Consider the following 16,024-nt stretch of genomic DNA (forward strand, 5'->3'; position numbering starts at 1 on the left):
AAGCAGAAAAAGAGTGACTGGCTTATGAATTAACAATGTGCTTCATGGGCTTTTACTCAATAAATTTGTGTTTATTTCCTTTTTATATTGCTTATGATTTGATTCTTTTTACAAACAATTTTTCATGTGACTTGTGCTCAAAAATAGAAAGGAACCTGTGTTTGGAATTAAAACATGTTTCTACTTCTGACTCTCAGTATTAGATTAGCTTCAAGTAATCCCAGGTAGGATTGGTACTGTACAAAGTAACATTACTGCAAAAGGAAACCCAATAATATGCCATAAAACCCAACTCCAGAAGTTATAGTTCAATGTATCTCTGTCACAATAGAAACCCAAAACCATAGTCTTGGAGGTCTTGGAGTTATACAGCACAGAAACAGGCCCTTTGACCCATCATGTCTGTGCCGGCCATCAAGCACCTAACTATTCTACTCCCATTTTCCAGCACTTGGCCCATAGCCTTGTATACTACGGCATTTCAAGTGCTCATCTAAATACTTCTTAAATGTTGTGAGGGCTGCTGCCTCTACCACCTGTTGAGGCAGTGCGTTCCAGATTGCAACCACCCTCCGAGTGAAATTTTTTTCCCTCAAATCCCCTCTAAACCTCCTGCCCCTTACCTTAAACCAAAGTGCATTTGGATTTTCAAAAAGTATTTGATAAGGTGCCACACAGGAGGTTATTACACAAAGTTATGGCTCATGGGTTTGGGCCTAATATATTAGCATGGATTGAGGATTAACAGACAGAAAAAAAGAGTGTCGGAATAAATGGGTAATTTTCAGGTTGGCATGCTGTAACTAGTTTTTTTTTCATATCCTTCAAACAAACAATTATTACACTTCATTAGTCCTGAGATACCAAATCGTTATGGACATGTTATGGAGATTTTGAAATGCTCCTAAAGGAGCAAAATAACAAATTTAGTTTGGTCTTGGAGCATTTACAACAAAACTCAGTTCAGTTTTCAGCTGGTGAGAATTCTGTTGTGCCTAATATAATGGTGGAATTTCCAGGTTATGTCCCAAATTGTACCCCCAATTTAGACAATCTATATACTTAGTGGCCTCACTAGTCCCCAAAATCTCAGGCCTTAAGTAACTCTGAATGATTTTTTGATTGAATTACACTTCTGTATGTAATTGGGCAATACATCTGAAAAAGATATTCCATCAATGATCCCTCTCCAGCAATTATTTTTCTTTCCTTGCTGGAATTCACATAGTTCCAGACATGTGCTCCATATCTACCTGAGAAGATGCTTTCTATATCCTTATTTTTCCAGGGAACATAGTACCTTTCCCAGCTTGAATATGAGATTGGATAGAACCACCTTCTCAGCCATAAGGAGATTCCATTGCATTCCTTTCCAATGAAATTGGTTGGGTTATTAGATTTGCACCATCGCTTCAGAACACAGGTTATCAGTTTACGGCCTTGATGACCCCAAATGTGTTCAATATAATTGGCCACAAAATCTTTCATGCAATCCAATAGAAAATCATGATGTATGACATGAAATCCCAACGCTCCATTATTGAAAAATCCTCCTTCTCCGAAACAGGTAAAATTGGCAAATAGCAAACTTTTCATTGATATAATGTCAGTATCCAGGTAGATGCCACTGTATTTCCGTAGCAGTGCTAACCTGCAGCTATCAGCAAGTACATGGGTCCAATGCCTTTCCAAATGTGGACTTACCTGTGGTGAAATGGACCAAGTAAGATGAATCTGTAACATTCATTCTCAGCATTTTTAAGCTTATTTTTTCTCCAGTTCTTGTGGCTCCTCCTTAGCTAAAGGCAATTCTCAGCCAAGAACCCCAGTTTACAGGGGCTCCAGGTATCAACCAAAGCTACTCTTTAACCAAAACCATAAGAGAGTGTTTGAATTGGTTTGTTTCCCCAATGGTCTCTCCCTGCAGACTTATGCCTCTTTGTTGCCTTTCCAGCCCTAATCATGCTAAACAACACCCCAGTGGATGTGGTTAACATATTCTGCTACTTTGGGACCACGGTGACAATCAGTCCCTTGATGTATGCATAGGGAAAACAGCTACCACCTTTGGCTGACTCACAAAAAATGCATGGAATTACATCAAGCTGACCATTAGGACCAAGCTGATGGCTTACAAGGCCTGTGTTCTTATTACCTTACCGTATGGCTGTGAAACATGGGCGACTTACAGCTACCAGGAAAAGAAGATCAATAATTCCCATCTTTGCTGTCTGCAGTGCATTATGGGTATATCCTGGCAGGACAAAATCACAAATGCAGCAGTCCGCTCAAAGGCAGAGCTCTCAAGTGTGTTGTCACGAGCCAAATAAAGGCAGCTTCGGTGGATTGGACACATCCGCAGGATAGAAGATAGTCGCTTACCCAAGGACCTTCTGTAGGGTGAGATAGCTGGGGCCAGGTAACCAGTTGGGTGCCCAAAACTCCGTTTCAAGGATGCTAGTAAGTGTGATGAAGGCCCTAAATGTTGACTATCACACCTGGGAGTCACTAGCTGGCGAAAGAGAGAAATGGTGACACATCCTGTAGACTGGTGTGCACTACCATGGTGACCAGTGCCAACAGCAGCTTGTCAACAGGAGCCAATGCCAAAAAATAACTACTCACAGCACCACCTGGCACCTTCACGTGCGACACTTGTGACAGAACCTGCCGCTCAAGGATTGGCCTTCTCAGCCATTCAGCAAAGGTGCACCAAGAGAGGACACCTGCTGCATGTCCATTATCTTTCATAGATGGAAGGATGCTAACCAGTAAACCTATTTCTTCTCCAGACTTTGTGGCTCCTCCTTAAGCTAAAGACAATTCTCAGCCAAAGTCAAGAAACTCAGTTTACTAGGGCTCCAGGTATCATCCAAAGCTGCTCTTTAAACAAGACTGTGAGAGTCTTTGAATTGGTCTCTCCCAGCAGAATTAGGGCACAATATAGAGTACAGAAAGCGTTAGGGAGGAAGTCTAGAAAGAAAGAACTTGGTCACTGAAATGCTTCTGGAAGTGAGTAAGTGGGAGGACATGTGACAAACTTTGAAGTATGATATCATAGTTATGACCAAAACATGGCTGAAAGGACAGGAATGGCAACTCAACATTTCTGCTAACATAGTTTTCAGACAGAGAGAGGGACATAGAAAAGGTCGTAATATTGGTTAATGAAACAATTACAGCTGGGATGAAGGATGATATGATAGAAGGGTCATTAAATGATGCCATAGGAGTTGAGCTGAGGAATCAAAAAGAGGCAATTGACAGCTGGAACTATATATATAGACCCCCCAAACAGCTGGAAATAGAACAAATATATAGGCAAATTGCTGAAAAGTGCAGAAACAATAAGGCTGGAATAATAGGGGATTTCAATGACCCGTTATTCACTGGGATAAATTCAGTGTAAAAGACATAGAAGGCACAGAATTTTAAAAATGCATTCAGGAGAACTTTTATCGCTCATAATTAGCAAGTCCAACAAGAGGAGAAGCAGTTCTGGATTTGGTGTTCAGAAATGAAGCTGGGCAGGTAGAAGGGGTATCGATGGGAGAACTTATGGTGGTAGTGACCAAATTTCTGTTACATTTAGCCTAGTTATGGAAAAGGACAAAGATAGGGCAAGAATAACAGTTTTAAATTGTGGAAAGGCCAATTTGACTAAGCTGAGATGTGATTTGGCAAAAGTAGACTGGAAACAGCTTCTTGAATGTAAATTAATGTCAAAGCAGTGGAGACATTCAAGGAGAAGTTAAACAGGGTTTGGAACAAATATATTTCCAGAAAGAAAAAGGGTGGGACTCCAAAATCCAGACCAGCCCTGGATGTCAAAGAGCACAACAAGAAGGATCAGTGAAAAAAGGGAGGTTCTGTCAGATACCAAGAGCTCAATACTGCAGAAAGCCTAAAAGGATATAAAATGTGCAGTGGTGAAATTAAAAAGGAAATTAGGAAAGCAATGAGAGGGCATGAAAAAATATTGCTAATTTCAATCAAGAAAACCCCAAAGATGTATAATACATAAAGCACAAGAGGATAACTGTGCAAAGGATAGGGCCGATTAGAGACCAAAAATGTTCGGAAGCAGAAGACATCGGCATGATTCTTCGTGAATACTTTCCGTCTACCTACGCAAAATGGGGGACAATGTAGACATTATAATTAAGGATGAGGGCTTGGATTTTGTGTGACTGTTGAGGGCGGGATTGTTGGCCGGGGGTGGTTAGAGAATCGCAATGTAGCTGCCTGCCTGGAAATCCAGTGTCGTGACATCGGTTCCAGATTTTGTCAGTGGCGGGAAAGCACAATGGCGGCATTCTCGCTCCAACGTGATGGAAATCTGTTTTAAATTGCTGAGAAGTTGATTTAAAAGTATGTTCATATCATTAAAAGAGATTTTATGTCCAAAGGTCAATACTGTGAACAGAGGGGCGATACTAACATGCCTTCAGTGTCCCAACTTGTGAAATATAGCAGCACAAGTGTGAGAGGGCACACTAAAGTGATAGTAGGCAGCCTTGAGCGCTGCTGCCCAGAGGAAAAGTGGGGTTTTCTGGCCATTGTGGGAGCATGTTGCTGGAGAGCACTGAAAGGAGTCTGTGGTTGCTGGAGGGCACTGCAAGGGGTCCAGGATTGCTGGAGGGTTCTGCAAGGGGTCCGGGGTAGTAGGAACTCGGCAAAGGGGTGAAATCTGCCTTTGCTGGGGAGTCATTCTGGGGTAAGCAAATGGCTGTGTGGTGGGTTTGTGTGATCATAAGCTGGAATAGAGGATAGGCTATCATTTAGGCAGGGATCTGAGGTCCATGAGCAACCACGCAGACATAATTTGCACATTCTTATATACCAAGGCAGGAAGCCAACCAGGTACAGCTGCTCGTGAAGTAGGCAACAGAGAACTTCACAACAGATCATTTGCAGCCATCCTGGTATCCATTCACAGAGAGTGAAATAAAGTCTCACCTTAATGCCTGAGCTCTGTACCGTCCTTTCCATTTGTGGTTCCATAGGAGACCATTTGTTAATGAGGGCTGTGGTCACTTTGACATTGCTCTAAGGGGGAAGGGTGAGGTCTACATCTCACAATTAAAGAATAATGGTGCATGGTTTTCAAACAATGAAGCCTAAAGATTTCAGCAAAGTACCTTTTAATTATTTAACACAAAAGGTATAATATAGACCCATGAAACCCCTTTATGGGTGTTCCTACATGGTGTAATCCCAGTGGCAGCAGCAGGGCTGGAGGCAGGTTGTTGATCATGCTGCTTCTTGGCCTGTGATGAATTTGGCGGGCTTCCTCATAGCCTGAGGCCTGGAAAGACCTGGCTATGTGGGAGTATCCTGGACTATTGCAGGACTCTCCTCAGGCATCGTAGCTCTTGGAGCTGGACCCACTGGTGGAGGGGCTGAGGATCCACTGTCTACACTCAGAACACCCTAAGGGGAGCCCCCAGATGTGACTGTCAGCCTCTCCTGCACCCTATGAACGCTCTCTTGAGCCTATCTGCTTACTGAAGAGGGACCAGGAACTGCAGAATCATCTGGGCCCCTATTCCTGCTTTTGCCTTGCCACTGCTCTATCAAGCTCATATAGCCAAGGAAGCCATGTGGTCATAGGCCCGGACATGGCAGCTGTCATGGGATTGATGGACTCCCTGGCATTTCTGGCAGAGTTTGCTCTATCGCTCTTTGTAACTCCAGCATGCCCTGTGCTGTCGACATCAGAGGCTGATCCTGGGGATCAGCATGAGCCTGGCCATCCACAATCCTCCAAATTTCAGAGGCCGCTGCTGTCTTAGCCTCCACCAGCTGCTCATGCTGAGTGAGTTCCCACCAAGGTGATAGTATCTGCACTGGTGGAGGGTACAAGAGAGTCATAGAATAGAGCATCCTCTGAATGGTTCACCTCCTCAGAGGTGGATGTCTTGTGAAGGAATCTGGCCATAATAAGGGGTTATAAAGTTAAAATAATTATTTTCTTAGAAATTAATTAATGTGGATTTCAACAGAAATTGACAGTTATACAGCCTTATTTGGGAATTAGACAGGGACGAACTACTTGTAAGAGAGATAACAGCCCAATACTTAAAAACCTAGTTAAGCAGCTTAGAAACAGTATAAATTTTGGAAACACACAGTGGATCTTTAGAATCATTTGATGTATTCCAGCCTTTCTCATGATAGAGGTATGAGCTACCTGGTGCAGCAATGATAGTTCTCCCCTTAATTGGGATAGAGGTATCTCACTAAACTCTGAAATAAAAGCAAAATACTACAGATGTTGGAAATCTGAAATAAAAACAAAAAATGCTGGAAATACTCAGCAGGTCTGGCAGTATCTGTGGAGAGAGAAGCAGAATTAACGTTTCAGGTCAGTGACCCTTCATCAGAACTGGCAAATATTAAAAATGTAAAAGGTTTTAAGCAAGTAAAGCAGGGGTGGGGCAAGAGATAACAAAAGAGAAGGGGTTGATAGGACAAGGTCACAGAATAGCTGACCAGAAGATCATGGAGCAAAGGCAAACGGTATGTTAATGGTGTGGTGAAAGGCAAAGCATTAGTGCAGAAAGGGTGTAGCTGTGGCCTAACTAGCATTTTATACAGCTCCATCATAACCTCCCTTCTCTTATATTCTGTGCCGCAGCTAACAAAGGCAAGTATCCCATATGCCTTCCTAACCACCATATCTACCTGTGCTGCTGCCTTCAGTGATCTATGGACAAGTACACCAAGGTCCCTCTAACCCTCTTCCTAGGGTCCTACCATCTATTTCCATAACTACCTTAATTCTTACAGAGTTATGGTCACTATCCCTGAAATGCTCCCCCACTGACACTTCTACCACTTGTCTGGCTTCGTGACCTAAGATTAGGTCCAGTACCGCCCCTTCTCTTGTAGGACTTTCTACACGCTGGCTCAAAAAGCTTTCCTGGATGCACTTCAAGAATTCCACCCCCTTTAAACCTTTTGCACTAAGACTATCCCAGTTGAATTTGGGGAAGCTGAAATCCCCTACAATTATTATCTTATTATTTTTACACCTTTCTGAGATTTGCCTACATATCTGCTCCTCTATCTCTCCCTAACTGTTTGGAGGCCTATAATACACTTCCAACAAAGTGATTGCCCCCTTTTTGCTTTTAGGGTTCTACCCATATGGTCTAATTTGAGGAACCTTCTAAGATATCATCCCTCCTTACTGCAGTAATTGACTCCTTGATCGATAGTGCAATGCCACCTCCTCCTTTACGTCCACCCCCCCCCCCCCCACCCCCACCACTGTCATACCTGAAGATTCTATACCCTGGAATATTGAGCTGCCAGTCCTGCCATTCCCGCAACCGTGTCTCTGTGATAGCAATAATATCCTATTCCCATGTGTTAATCAATGCCGTCAATTCAGCTGCCTTACTTGTAAGACCCCTTGCATTAAAATAGATGCAATCCAGCCTTGCATTATTTGCTTGTGCCTTAACAGGTCTATATTTTGCTCTGCCTTCCAGACTGACTTAGTTTCTCTTCTATATTTGGCTTTCATCACTCCCTACTGTACCTCCTGTCTGTATCCCATCCCCCTGCCAAATTAGTTTAACCCCACCCCCCTCCCCCCCCCCCCCCACCACCACCACCCAACAGCACTAGCAAACCTCCCTGCAAGGAAGTTGGTCCCATTCTGGTTCAGGTGCAACCCATCCAACTTGTATAGGTCCCACCTTCGCCAGAAACACACCCAATGACCCAGGAAACTAAAGCCCTCCCTCCTGCACCATCTCTTCAGCCACGCATTCATCTGCTTTATCCTCCTATTGTGGCACCAGGAGTAATCCAGAGATTACAACCTTTGAGGCCCTGTTTTTTAATCTGCTACCTAGCTTCCTAAATTCTTGTTGCAGGACCTCATCCCTCTTTCTACCTATGTCGTTGGTACCAATGCGAACCATGACCTCTGACTGTCGATCCTCCCCCTTCAGAATGTCCTGCAGCTGTTCCATGACATCCTTGACCTGAGCACCAGGGAGGCAACATATCATCCTGGAGTCACATTTGCAGCCACAGAAGCACCTATCTGTACCCCTTATGATAGAATCCCCTATCATTATATTTCTTCCACTCTTTTTCCTCTCCTCCTGTGCAGCTGAGCCACCTGTGGTACCACAGACTTGGCTCTTGCTGCACTCCACTGAGAAGCTATCTCCCCCAACAGTATCCAAAGCGGAAAATCTGTTAGAGAGGGAGAAGGACCCAGGGGACTTCTGCACTACCTGCCTAGTTCTTCTACTCTGCCTGGCGGTCACCCATTTCCTTTCTGCCTCAGCAGTCTTTACCTGCAGTGTGATCAGCTTCCTGTGCTATCCAAGAGGATCTCAGCCTCGTAGATGCTCTACAGTCTCCCCAGCCACTGCTCCAGATCCAACATGCGGATTTCGAGTAGCTGCAGCTGGAGACACTTCCTGCACATGTGTTCACCCTGGACACTGGAAGTGTCCCTGACTTCCCACTCCATGCTGCCTTGCTGCCCTGCCATGACTTACCCTTCATTTATTCCCTTAAGTTACTCAAAAATTAGAGATTATTTACACTAGGGACCTTGATTCCCTAAAAAACACTACTTACAATATATTTTAAAAAAACTGTAGACCTTACCTTTCTCTTTACTTTAGTTACTAACCCACTTTACTTACTTTAGTCACTTACCAGATACTGACCAAATGGATAGCTTCTTCCCAAACCAATCACCTACCTGCTTGCCTGTGATGTTTGATGCTATGTTTGATTTAAATTAAATTAAAAGCTTACCTGTATACTCATCCTGGCGGCTCTCTTTTTCCCTGCTCTCTCTGTAGATTGTGACATCGCTCTGATGTCACTTTTCAATTTTTCCCTGCTCTTTCCTACTGCTCACTGCCTCTGTGCTGCTTTTATCTCCACTGCTGGTCTCTCTTTCCCGCTGCTCACTGACTGAGTTCTCGCTGCCTCTGGACTGCTTTTATTTCTGCTGCTAGTCTCGCTCTTTCCCGCTGCTCATCAACTTAAAACGAGGATTCTCTACTAGAACTATTAATGTTGAGATTGTTTTATCCATCGAAGTGTAAATTGCATGTTTGGTTCTTTAATAAACTTTTATGTAATTTAGAAAATATATTGTCTCATATAGTCTTCTGTATCTCAACTCGAGAACCCATCTCTGTACTCTCTTTCGTGAAGAGGTACATTATTGAGGAGAGATACTCGGACTCTTATAATATCCAGGTTATTATAATCAGGCTAAGACTTGTTAAAAAAGCTATCTGGAAGATGGTAATATCCTCAGCTGATTCCTTTCCTTTGGGGAAAGTTAGATCAGTTCTTCAGACTAATTCAAGAGTCTGTGAGAAAATGTCTTTCTCAACCTTAAGTGTGAGTGATCATCTGGGGAGTACACCTGATCTGGGATAGTCGTAAAAAGGGGCTAGGATTATAATCCACTTCAATCTGTCCCCCAGTGGTTGCGGGCCCCTGTGAATGGCTACTTGCATGAGAGAACACAAATGTATGAGACTTAGGCTGTGCAGTTCTCCTGGTGCCTACTAAGTGTTATGTGGATCTCCAACATTAATGCACATGCCAAAGGGAGACAATCCTCACTCTTTGCACAGGGACTCCAATCTTCCCAGTGCCTTCTGATTGGCCACTTTGGATGCCCACCAGCTCCAAGGCCTCTTCCTCGGTGGAGGTCAGTGGACGTGCATCTGGGATTCCTCTGCCTGTCCAGGACATCGCCGTCTTATTATAGGCCCTCTTGCCCTGCAAGAGGAAGGATGAGATGGTTGAGAATGCACAGAGATCAACATGACAGTTCAGCTCTTTTCAGCCCGTCAACCCCTACTGGGGAATCTGATGTCATTCACGCCAATACTCGCTGTCAGGGGAGTTAAGGGAGGTGAGCTATGAAGGAAAGTGGCCTGTAGCCAAGAGACAGCCATGCATCTGTCACCCATCCCATGATGAGCAACCTCAAGGAGGTCACTGGTATGTAACACTCACCTTGGCTGAAGGCAGTAGGTCATTGAGCCTCTTCCTTAACTGGACCCAGTTACGCCGGGTGAACCCACAACTGCTAACCTCCTCTGCAATCTCCACCCAGGCTTGCTTGGTCAGGTGGGAGGACCTCTTCTTGCCATAGCGGGGCACGAGAACCTCCCGCCTTTCCCATGCAGCTTGGTGGAGAATCTGCAGGAGGCATCACTGAACCACTGAACTCCCCACCCCCCACCCTGTTTCTGTTTTCAGCCATTGCCTTCCGCCTTACTTGGAGGGTAGGGGGGGGGAGGGTACAGGACACAGTAGGGCAGAGTTGCAAGCTGCACGGTTTCCATGACAGGAGTAAATGCAGCCTGGCGGGCCTTTAAATATGGTGCCAGCACCTGCTTCAGCATCATCTGAGGCTGCAATTAACAAATTGCTTCCTTTCCCTGCCACATGACTGGGGGCAGGGAGATATCTGTGCCTCCAATATGCAAAATGGGCAGCCATCATGTAATCACGTGGGGCAGGCGCCCATGTAACAGACAGGAATGGTGCCATTTGTGGCAATCTCATTATATTCAACCCAAGGAGTGGGAAATATTGGATGGGTTAAAATAGTGAAAGAGGGAACATTAAAGGGTTTAGCATCTTTGAAAGCGGATAAATGGAAGAAATGTATCGGAGACTGTGAAGAGAAGCAAGGGATCAAATAGCAGGGTGCTGACCATCATTTTCCAATCCTTTCTGGCTGCAGGACTGCTAACATTAAATTATTGTTTAAAGGGGAGGATGGGAAAGACTGAATATTTACAGGCCAGTCAGCACAACAAGTTATTGGAAAGAATTTTGAGGGACAATATAAATCATCATTTAGAAAGGAATGGACTAATCAAGGAAAATTCACATGGATTTTCTAAGGGAAGGTTTTGTCTGAATAACATTATTGAACTTTTTTAGGAGGTATCAAGTAGGGTCGAAGAGTGTAGCACATTTGATGGAAGTTTAAAGGAACTACTTGTTCTTTTAGCAAGCAGAGAAATACTACTAACTTCTATGTTTGAATCAATGAGTGACTGTCATGTGGCAAGCCCCTCCCCATCTGTGGTTTTAAGCTGGTGTTTTCTCTGCAGGAAAGGAGAAGCAACTGGACTCTGAAACATGCAGATCCCAAGTGGGGGTCCCTCTCTCTCTCTCTCCATTCCAGTTTGAAAGCTTTCAAATCCTGCTTGTTGACTGACCACCTTTGCATACTCCGGCTACAATCAGAAACCCTGTTGGAGGAAATCATCCTCATCACTGTCTCCAAGAGACCCACTGAACCAGTCATCTACCTCTTCAAACTAAAAGCCACAGGACCACTGAGTTCAGCCAGAGCCCAGCAGAATCACCAAGCTTCACAGGCTGCATATCTTTTTTTATGGACTCTAACTAATCTATCCTTCCCCACTCTGTGTGTGTGCACAAACCTCTAGTATGTATATGTGCGTGTGTGTGAGTGAAAGTTTGTGCATTGTTTATTATTTTAATAGTTCATTTTTGGTACAATAAAGTTAACCTCTTACTTTGCTAAACTCAAGAAAACCAGTCTGATTGGTTCTTGTTATGATCATAGCAAGTAAATAATCAAAAACCTACTGAATTGGTAGTACATTCACTTTAAGAAAGAATTAAACCTGTTGTTGTCAAACAAGGAGGGGATAAAGAGGGAAGCCCTTCACCCTCTCCTCACTTGACCGTAATAATATTCAAACAGGTTCATTCCCAGATGCTCCCATGGTCTGGACAGAAACAAAGACAAAATCAGTGGTTCTCTAGAGTCTTGGCTGGTAGGAGCGCATGTGACACCTGGAAATCATATGTTTGATCTCCATGGAAACACCCGACCACCATGCCAAGTTCTTCGCTCTTGCTCTACACTTGGTGATTCCAAAGTGCCCTAGGATGTCTAATCTTAAAACCCTTCATAGACTAGTAAGTTGTCGACAATAGTAAGATGGCTTTGTTGTTTATAATAATTTCTTAGGATTGGGTTATTCTGGCCAACCTTCTCGGCAAAACTGTCTTACTTTTTCACTGACTTCATCCTCTTTCTGCAGGTTTCTAATTTGGCATAACCTTTGAGCAGTTGCCGGCAAATCTTTGGTTATAACTAAAGCAAAGACTTCCATTTCCTCCAGGTATGAGATCACTTGAATCAGGTAGATCACTTGATGCTCTCGATAATGCATCAGCTGTCACCTGATGCTTCCCTGGGACATATTCTGTTGTTGTGCCATATCTCATTAGTCGTAGTCGAAATCTCTGTACCTTAGGGGATAATTTTGCTAACTCCTTGGAATTAAGCAACACCACTAGTGGCTTGTGGTTAGTTTCAATCTTGATCTTGAAGGCCACTACATTGTCCAAACTTTTTTTGCACGCCCATGTTGTTGCTAATGCTTCATTTTCAATCACTGCGTACCTTCATTCTGTCTCTGACTCTGAATGAGAGGCAAAGTACGCAAGCCTGCAACATCCATCTTTTGGAATGTGGAACAGGACTGCACCTAATCCTGTTGATGTATCTGCTGCAATAATGGTCACTAGTTCTGGATCATAATACACCAAAACTTCTGATGAAGTCAACATTTCCTTGATCTTCTCGAAATATTTTTTCTGGCCATCTCCCCAGCACTCTTTAGCAGTTGTCTTGGAAGCTCATTAATAGTTGCTAGATTTGGTAGGAATTTCCCTACCTGGTTAACCATAGCCATGAATCACTGTAAATCTGTTATATTCCTTGACTGTGGGAAATCCTTTATTGCCTTTGTCTTCTGTGGATCTATCGTGATTCCAGATCGATCAATTACATGGCCAAGGAACCTCACTGTCAACTGTGAGAATACGCACTTGTCATTTAATGTGAGCTCTGCCTCTTGTAATCTATGTCATACTGCTCTTACCCTTGTGTCTTGCTCTTCTTGGTTTGCTCCATGAAACAGAACATCATCCATGTGGCAGATGATTCCTCCAAGCCTTCTAGGATTGTTGACATCAACCAATGGAATATTTCTGGTGCCAATGCAATACTGAATGGCAATCTGTTGAAGCAGAATTTCCCAAAGGGTATGATAAAGGCAGTTAAAATTTTGACTCCTCATCTAAAGGCAACTACCAGAACCCACTATTTGCATTCAACTTGATGAATATGGAGCTTTTTCCCAATTTGGCAAGGCTGTTGTCAACTGACGCCATCAGGTGAATCTCTTTCTCTACAGCTTTATTCTGTTGGGTAAGGTCCACACAAATCCTAACAGAACCATTTGCTTTCCTTACTGGAACCATCCCAGAGGACCACCTAGTGGGTTTAGTCACTCCGGAGATAACTCCTTGGTTTAGCATGGGATCAACTTCCTTCTTCATATTTTCTGGTAGTTCACACCTTTCGTGGTGTGAAAAAACATACCGGTTCTGCCTCTTTGTTGCGAGAAATATGATACTCTGTTTTTAATTTCCCTAAACCTTCGAATAATTTAGGGAATTCTGTACTAAAATCACTGAGCTGTATCTCCTGTTCTTTGATCTTGTCCACCTTGCATAACAACTGTAAGGCTAAACAAAAGCAAAATACTGCAGATGCTAGAAATCTGAAATAAAAACAGAAAGTGCTGGAAATATTCAGCAGGTCAGGCAGCATCTGTAGAGAGAGAAGCAAAGTTAACGTTTCAGGTCTGTGACCTTTCATCAGTTCTGATTTCTCCGAAAACCTTAACTGAATCCCTCCTGGCCCATATAATTTCTTATTGGTTTTTCTAAGCCTTTCCTTCCTCAGCCAAAGTGTTTGGTCAGACTGTAAACAAACCATTGCTGCTGTATCTAGTTTGAAATTGGTTTTATTTTTCCCCAGTAAGATTTCTGATTGCCAGCACTCATCGTTTTTCTTTAGCACTTCTCCAAAGAAGGGAGTATTGATTGTTTGTCCCTCTTTTATTTCCTCGGTCTTTTTATTAGTCTGCAGCATTTGTTTTCTGTTGCAACAGAACTGGTGAAAATGCCCTCTTCTCTTGCACCAGAAACATCCAGCTTCCTGGGCTGGACAATTTTTCCATCGGTGCCACTCCTGGCCATACCTCCTGGAATTCAGTGTTTCTGCCTGTAGATGACTTTCCCGCCTCTTGGGCTTTCTGGCGCCATTACTCCCTGTCTTCTCTACTGACTCAACCGATTCCAGAATTTTCGAGGCTGGATCCCCCAATTCCCCCGAATTAGTAGTCGATTAAACTTTCCTACTTCTGCCTGCCTGCTCAATAACTTGGCTTTTTTCAAAGTCAAATCCTCTTTCAACTGAAGCTGGTCTGACAGCGTTTTGTTTATAACCCCGACTACCATTCTGTCCTGAATCAGTTCCTCTCACAGACTCCTGTAGTCACAAAATTCGGCTACTTTATACAGATCAATAATTAATGAATTGATACTTTCACCAGCTTTTAGGGTGCATTTGGTGAACTTAGCCCATTCCACGATTACATTCTTTCTGATCTGAAAGTATCCATCCAATGTTTTAAATACTTCGGCATATGGTCCCCAGGATAGTCAGAATGTTGGTCGCGCTGTGTCCCATGGCGTAAAACAATTCAGTGACCTGTTCTCTATCCAGTTGTGCTGTTAAACCTGACGTGGAACAATACTTATCGGATCTTCAAATCCATCTTGGCCACACTTTGGCCTGGTTGGTCCCTGCCACTCACTCAAAGCTCTCTGATGAGGGTATTGACATTTCAATGTTTTCCCTTGATATTTTCCATCTCCTCTGTTTTCTATGCTACTAAAGTGATTTTAACGCTGCCACCATGTACCATATTATCAGTGTGCTGTTAGTATTAAATGAGGGTAGTAGACTTTGGGTCAAAGTAACAGGAGTTTATTTACAGGGGTCTTATCTCTAAGGTATTGTTACAATGTTCTTCCATTTTTTGATGAGTTCTTTTGTGAAAACTCATGGATTTTAGAATTGTGGATGTTTTATTTGGGAAAACTGAAAAGGATTCCATAGACTTTTTTTTACAAGCGTGACTGAGAGGTCTTGTTTGAAAACAACATTTGCTGAAAGTCACCTGTCTTCAGATCAATACCAAGCAGGGACTTTTTGACTTGGGGGAAATGTTCACAGAGAAGTGACAGGTCAAGATTTATAGGGGTCAGGAGGCTTGACTCTTGAGTATATTTACACTTACTTATGTGTTGGGCAGTTGGAGAAAATTGGCAGCCACCATCAGTTCACCCGCTTCCATCTCTGAGAACTTCCTGTGAATCAAGAAATAGAGAAACTGATGCTGCACTTCTCCTGAAAAGCCTACCAGAAGCCCCTGATTCTGCATTTCTCCTGGAAAGCCTGCCAAACTGATCTTCAACGTCGCCTGAAAGGAACTGCTCCAGAAAGATCCCAGTGACAGCCGTCTACGTGTATTTGGGACACCAGACAAAAGGAACAACTGACATCTTTTTATATCTTCTCTTTTTTCTTCAAGAATAAGCAAGTATTTGGCCAAAGTATTTTTTGTCTTTTTTTTTGTAACAGACCTCTGCAGAGAAAATTTCTGTATGTCTTTCAGTGTGTGTGAGTTTGAGTGTGGGGAATTTAAAAAAGGAACTTTCATATTTCAGTCTGTGTGTTTATGCTTTGCTTCTTGTTTGAAGATAAACTCATAATTTTGTTGTTTATTAAAGGAACCTGGTTGGTGTTTTTTATTCTGGGATATAGAGTAGAGTATATGATTGACTGCGTGGGTAACTGGGTAAATATTTAAATATATGTTGTGACCTGTGGAGACGTGGAACTAGAAAAGACAGTGCACTCCTCCCGCCTCGGTCAAAACAGGATCAACATAAACACCGAGGAACATGAAGTTCAGACTAAGGACATCACATCCTGTGATGATGTTTAATGTCTATATGCATAATCGACCCAGCAGCAGTTTATGTACATTATACTACAATAACAAAAAAATTCTGAGACAGTAAAAGATAATTGCAGAAACAGTTA

At 43.1% G+C, this 16,024-nt stretch overlaps 1 protein-coding gene across 1 annotated transcript; it reads right to left on the reverse strand.

Moving 5' to 3' along the window:
• Positions 1-1,089: 1,089 nt before the first annotated feature.
• Positions 1,090-2,751, reverse strand: LOC137378265 (alpha-1,4-N-acetylglucosaminyltransferase-like). The gene is made up of 2 exons (XM_068048505.1): positions 2,563-2,751; positions 1,090-1,704 (listed from the first exon to the last, which is right to left on the reverse strand). The coding sequence occupies exons 1-2, from the start codon at positions 2,749-2,751 to the stop codon at positions 1,090-1,092; spliced, it is 804 nt and encodes a 267-aa protein (XP_067904606.1).
• Positions 2,752-16,024: the final 13,273 nt, after the last annotated feature.

The sequence above is a fragment of the Heterodontus francisci genome, chromosome 16 (genome assembly GCF_036365525.1).
Source record: "Heterodontus francisci isolate sHetFra1 chromosome 16, sHetFra1.hap1, whole genome shotgun sequence".
Taxonomy (NCBI): Eukaryota; Metazoa; Chordata; class Chondrichthyes; order Heterodontiformes; family Heterodontidae; genus Heterodontus; species Heterodontus francisci.

What these genes read in the sequence shown, in the direction of transcription:
- LOC137378265 (XM_068048505.1), bottom strand. Translation starts at nt 2,751, where the DNA reads ATGAAAGATAATGGACATGCAGCAGGTGTCCTCTCTTGGTGCACCTTT. An exon ending in TGTTGGCACTGGTCACCATG is followed by an intron (nt 1,705 to 2,562) that starts GTAGTGCACACC and finishes ATTTCACCACAG; the next exon opens with GTAAGTCCACATTTGGAAAG.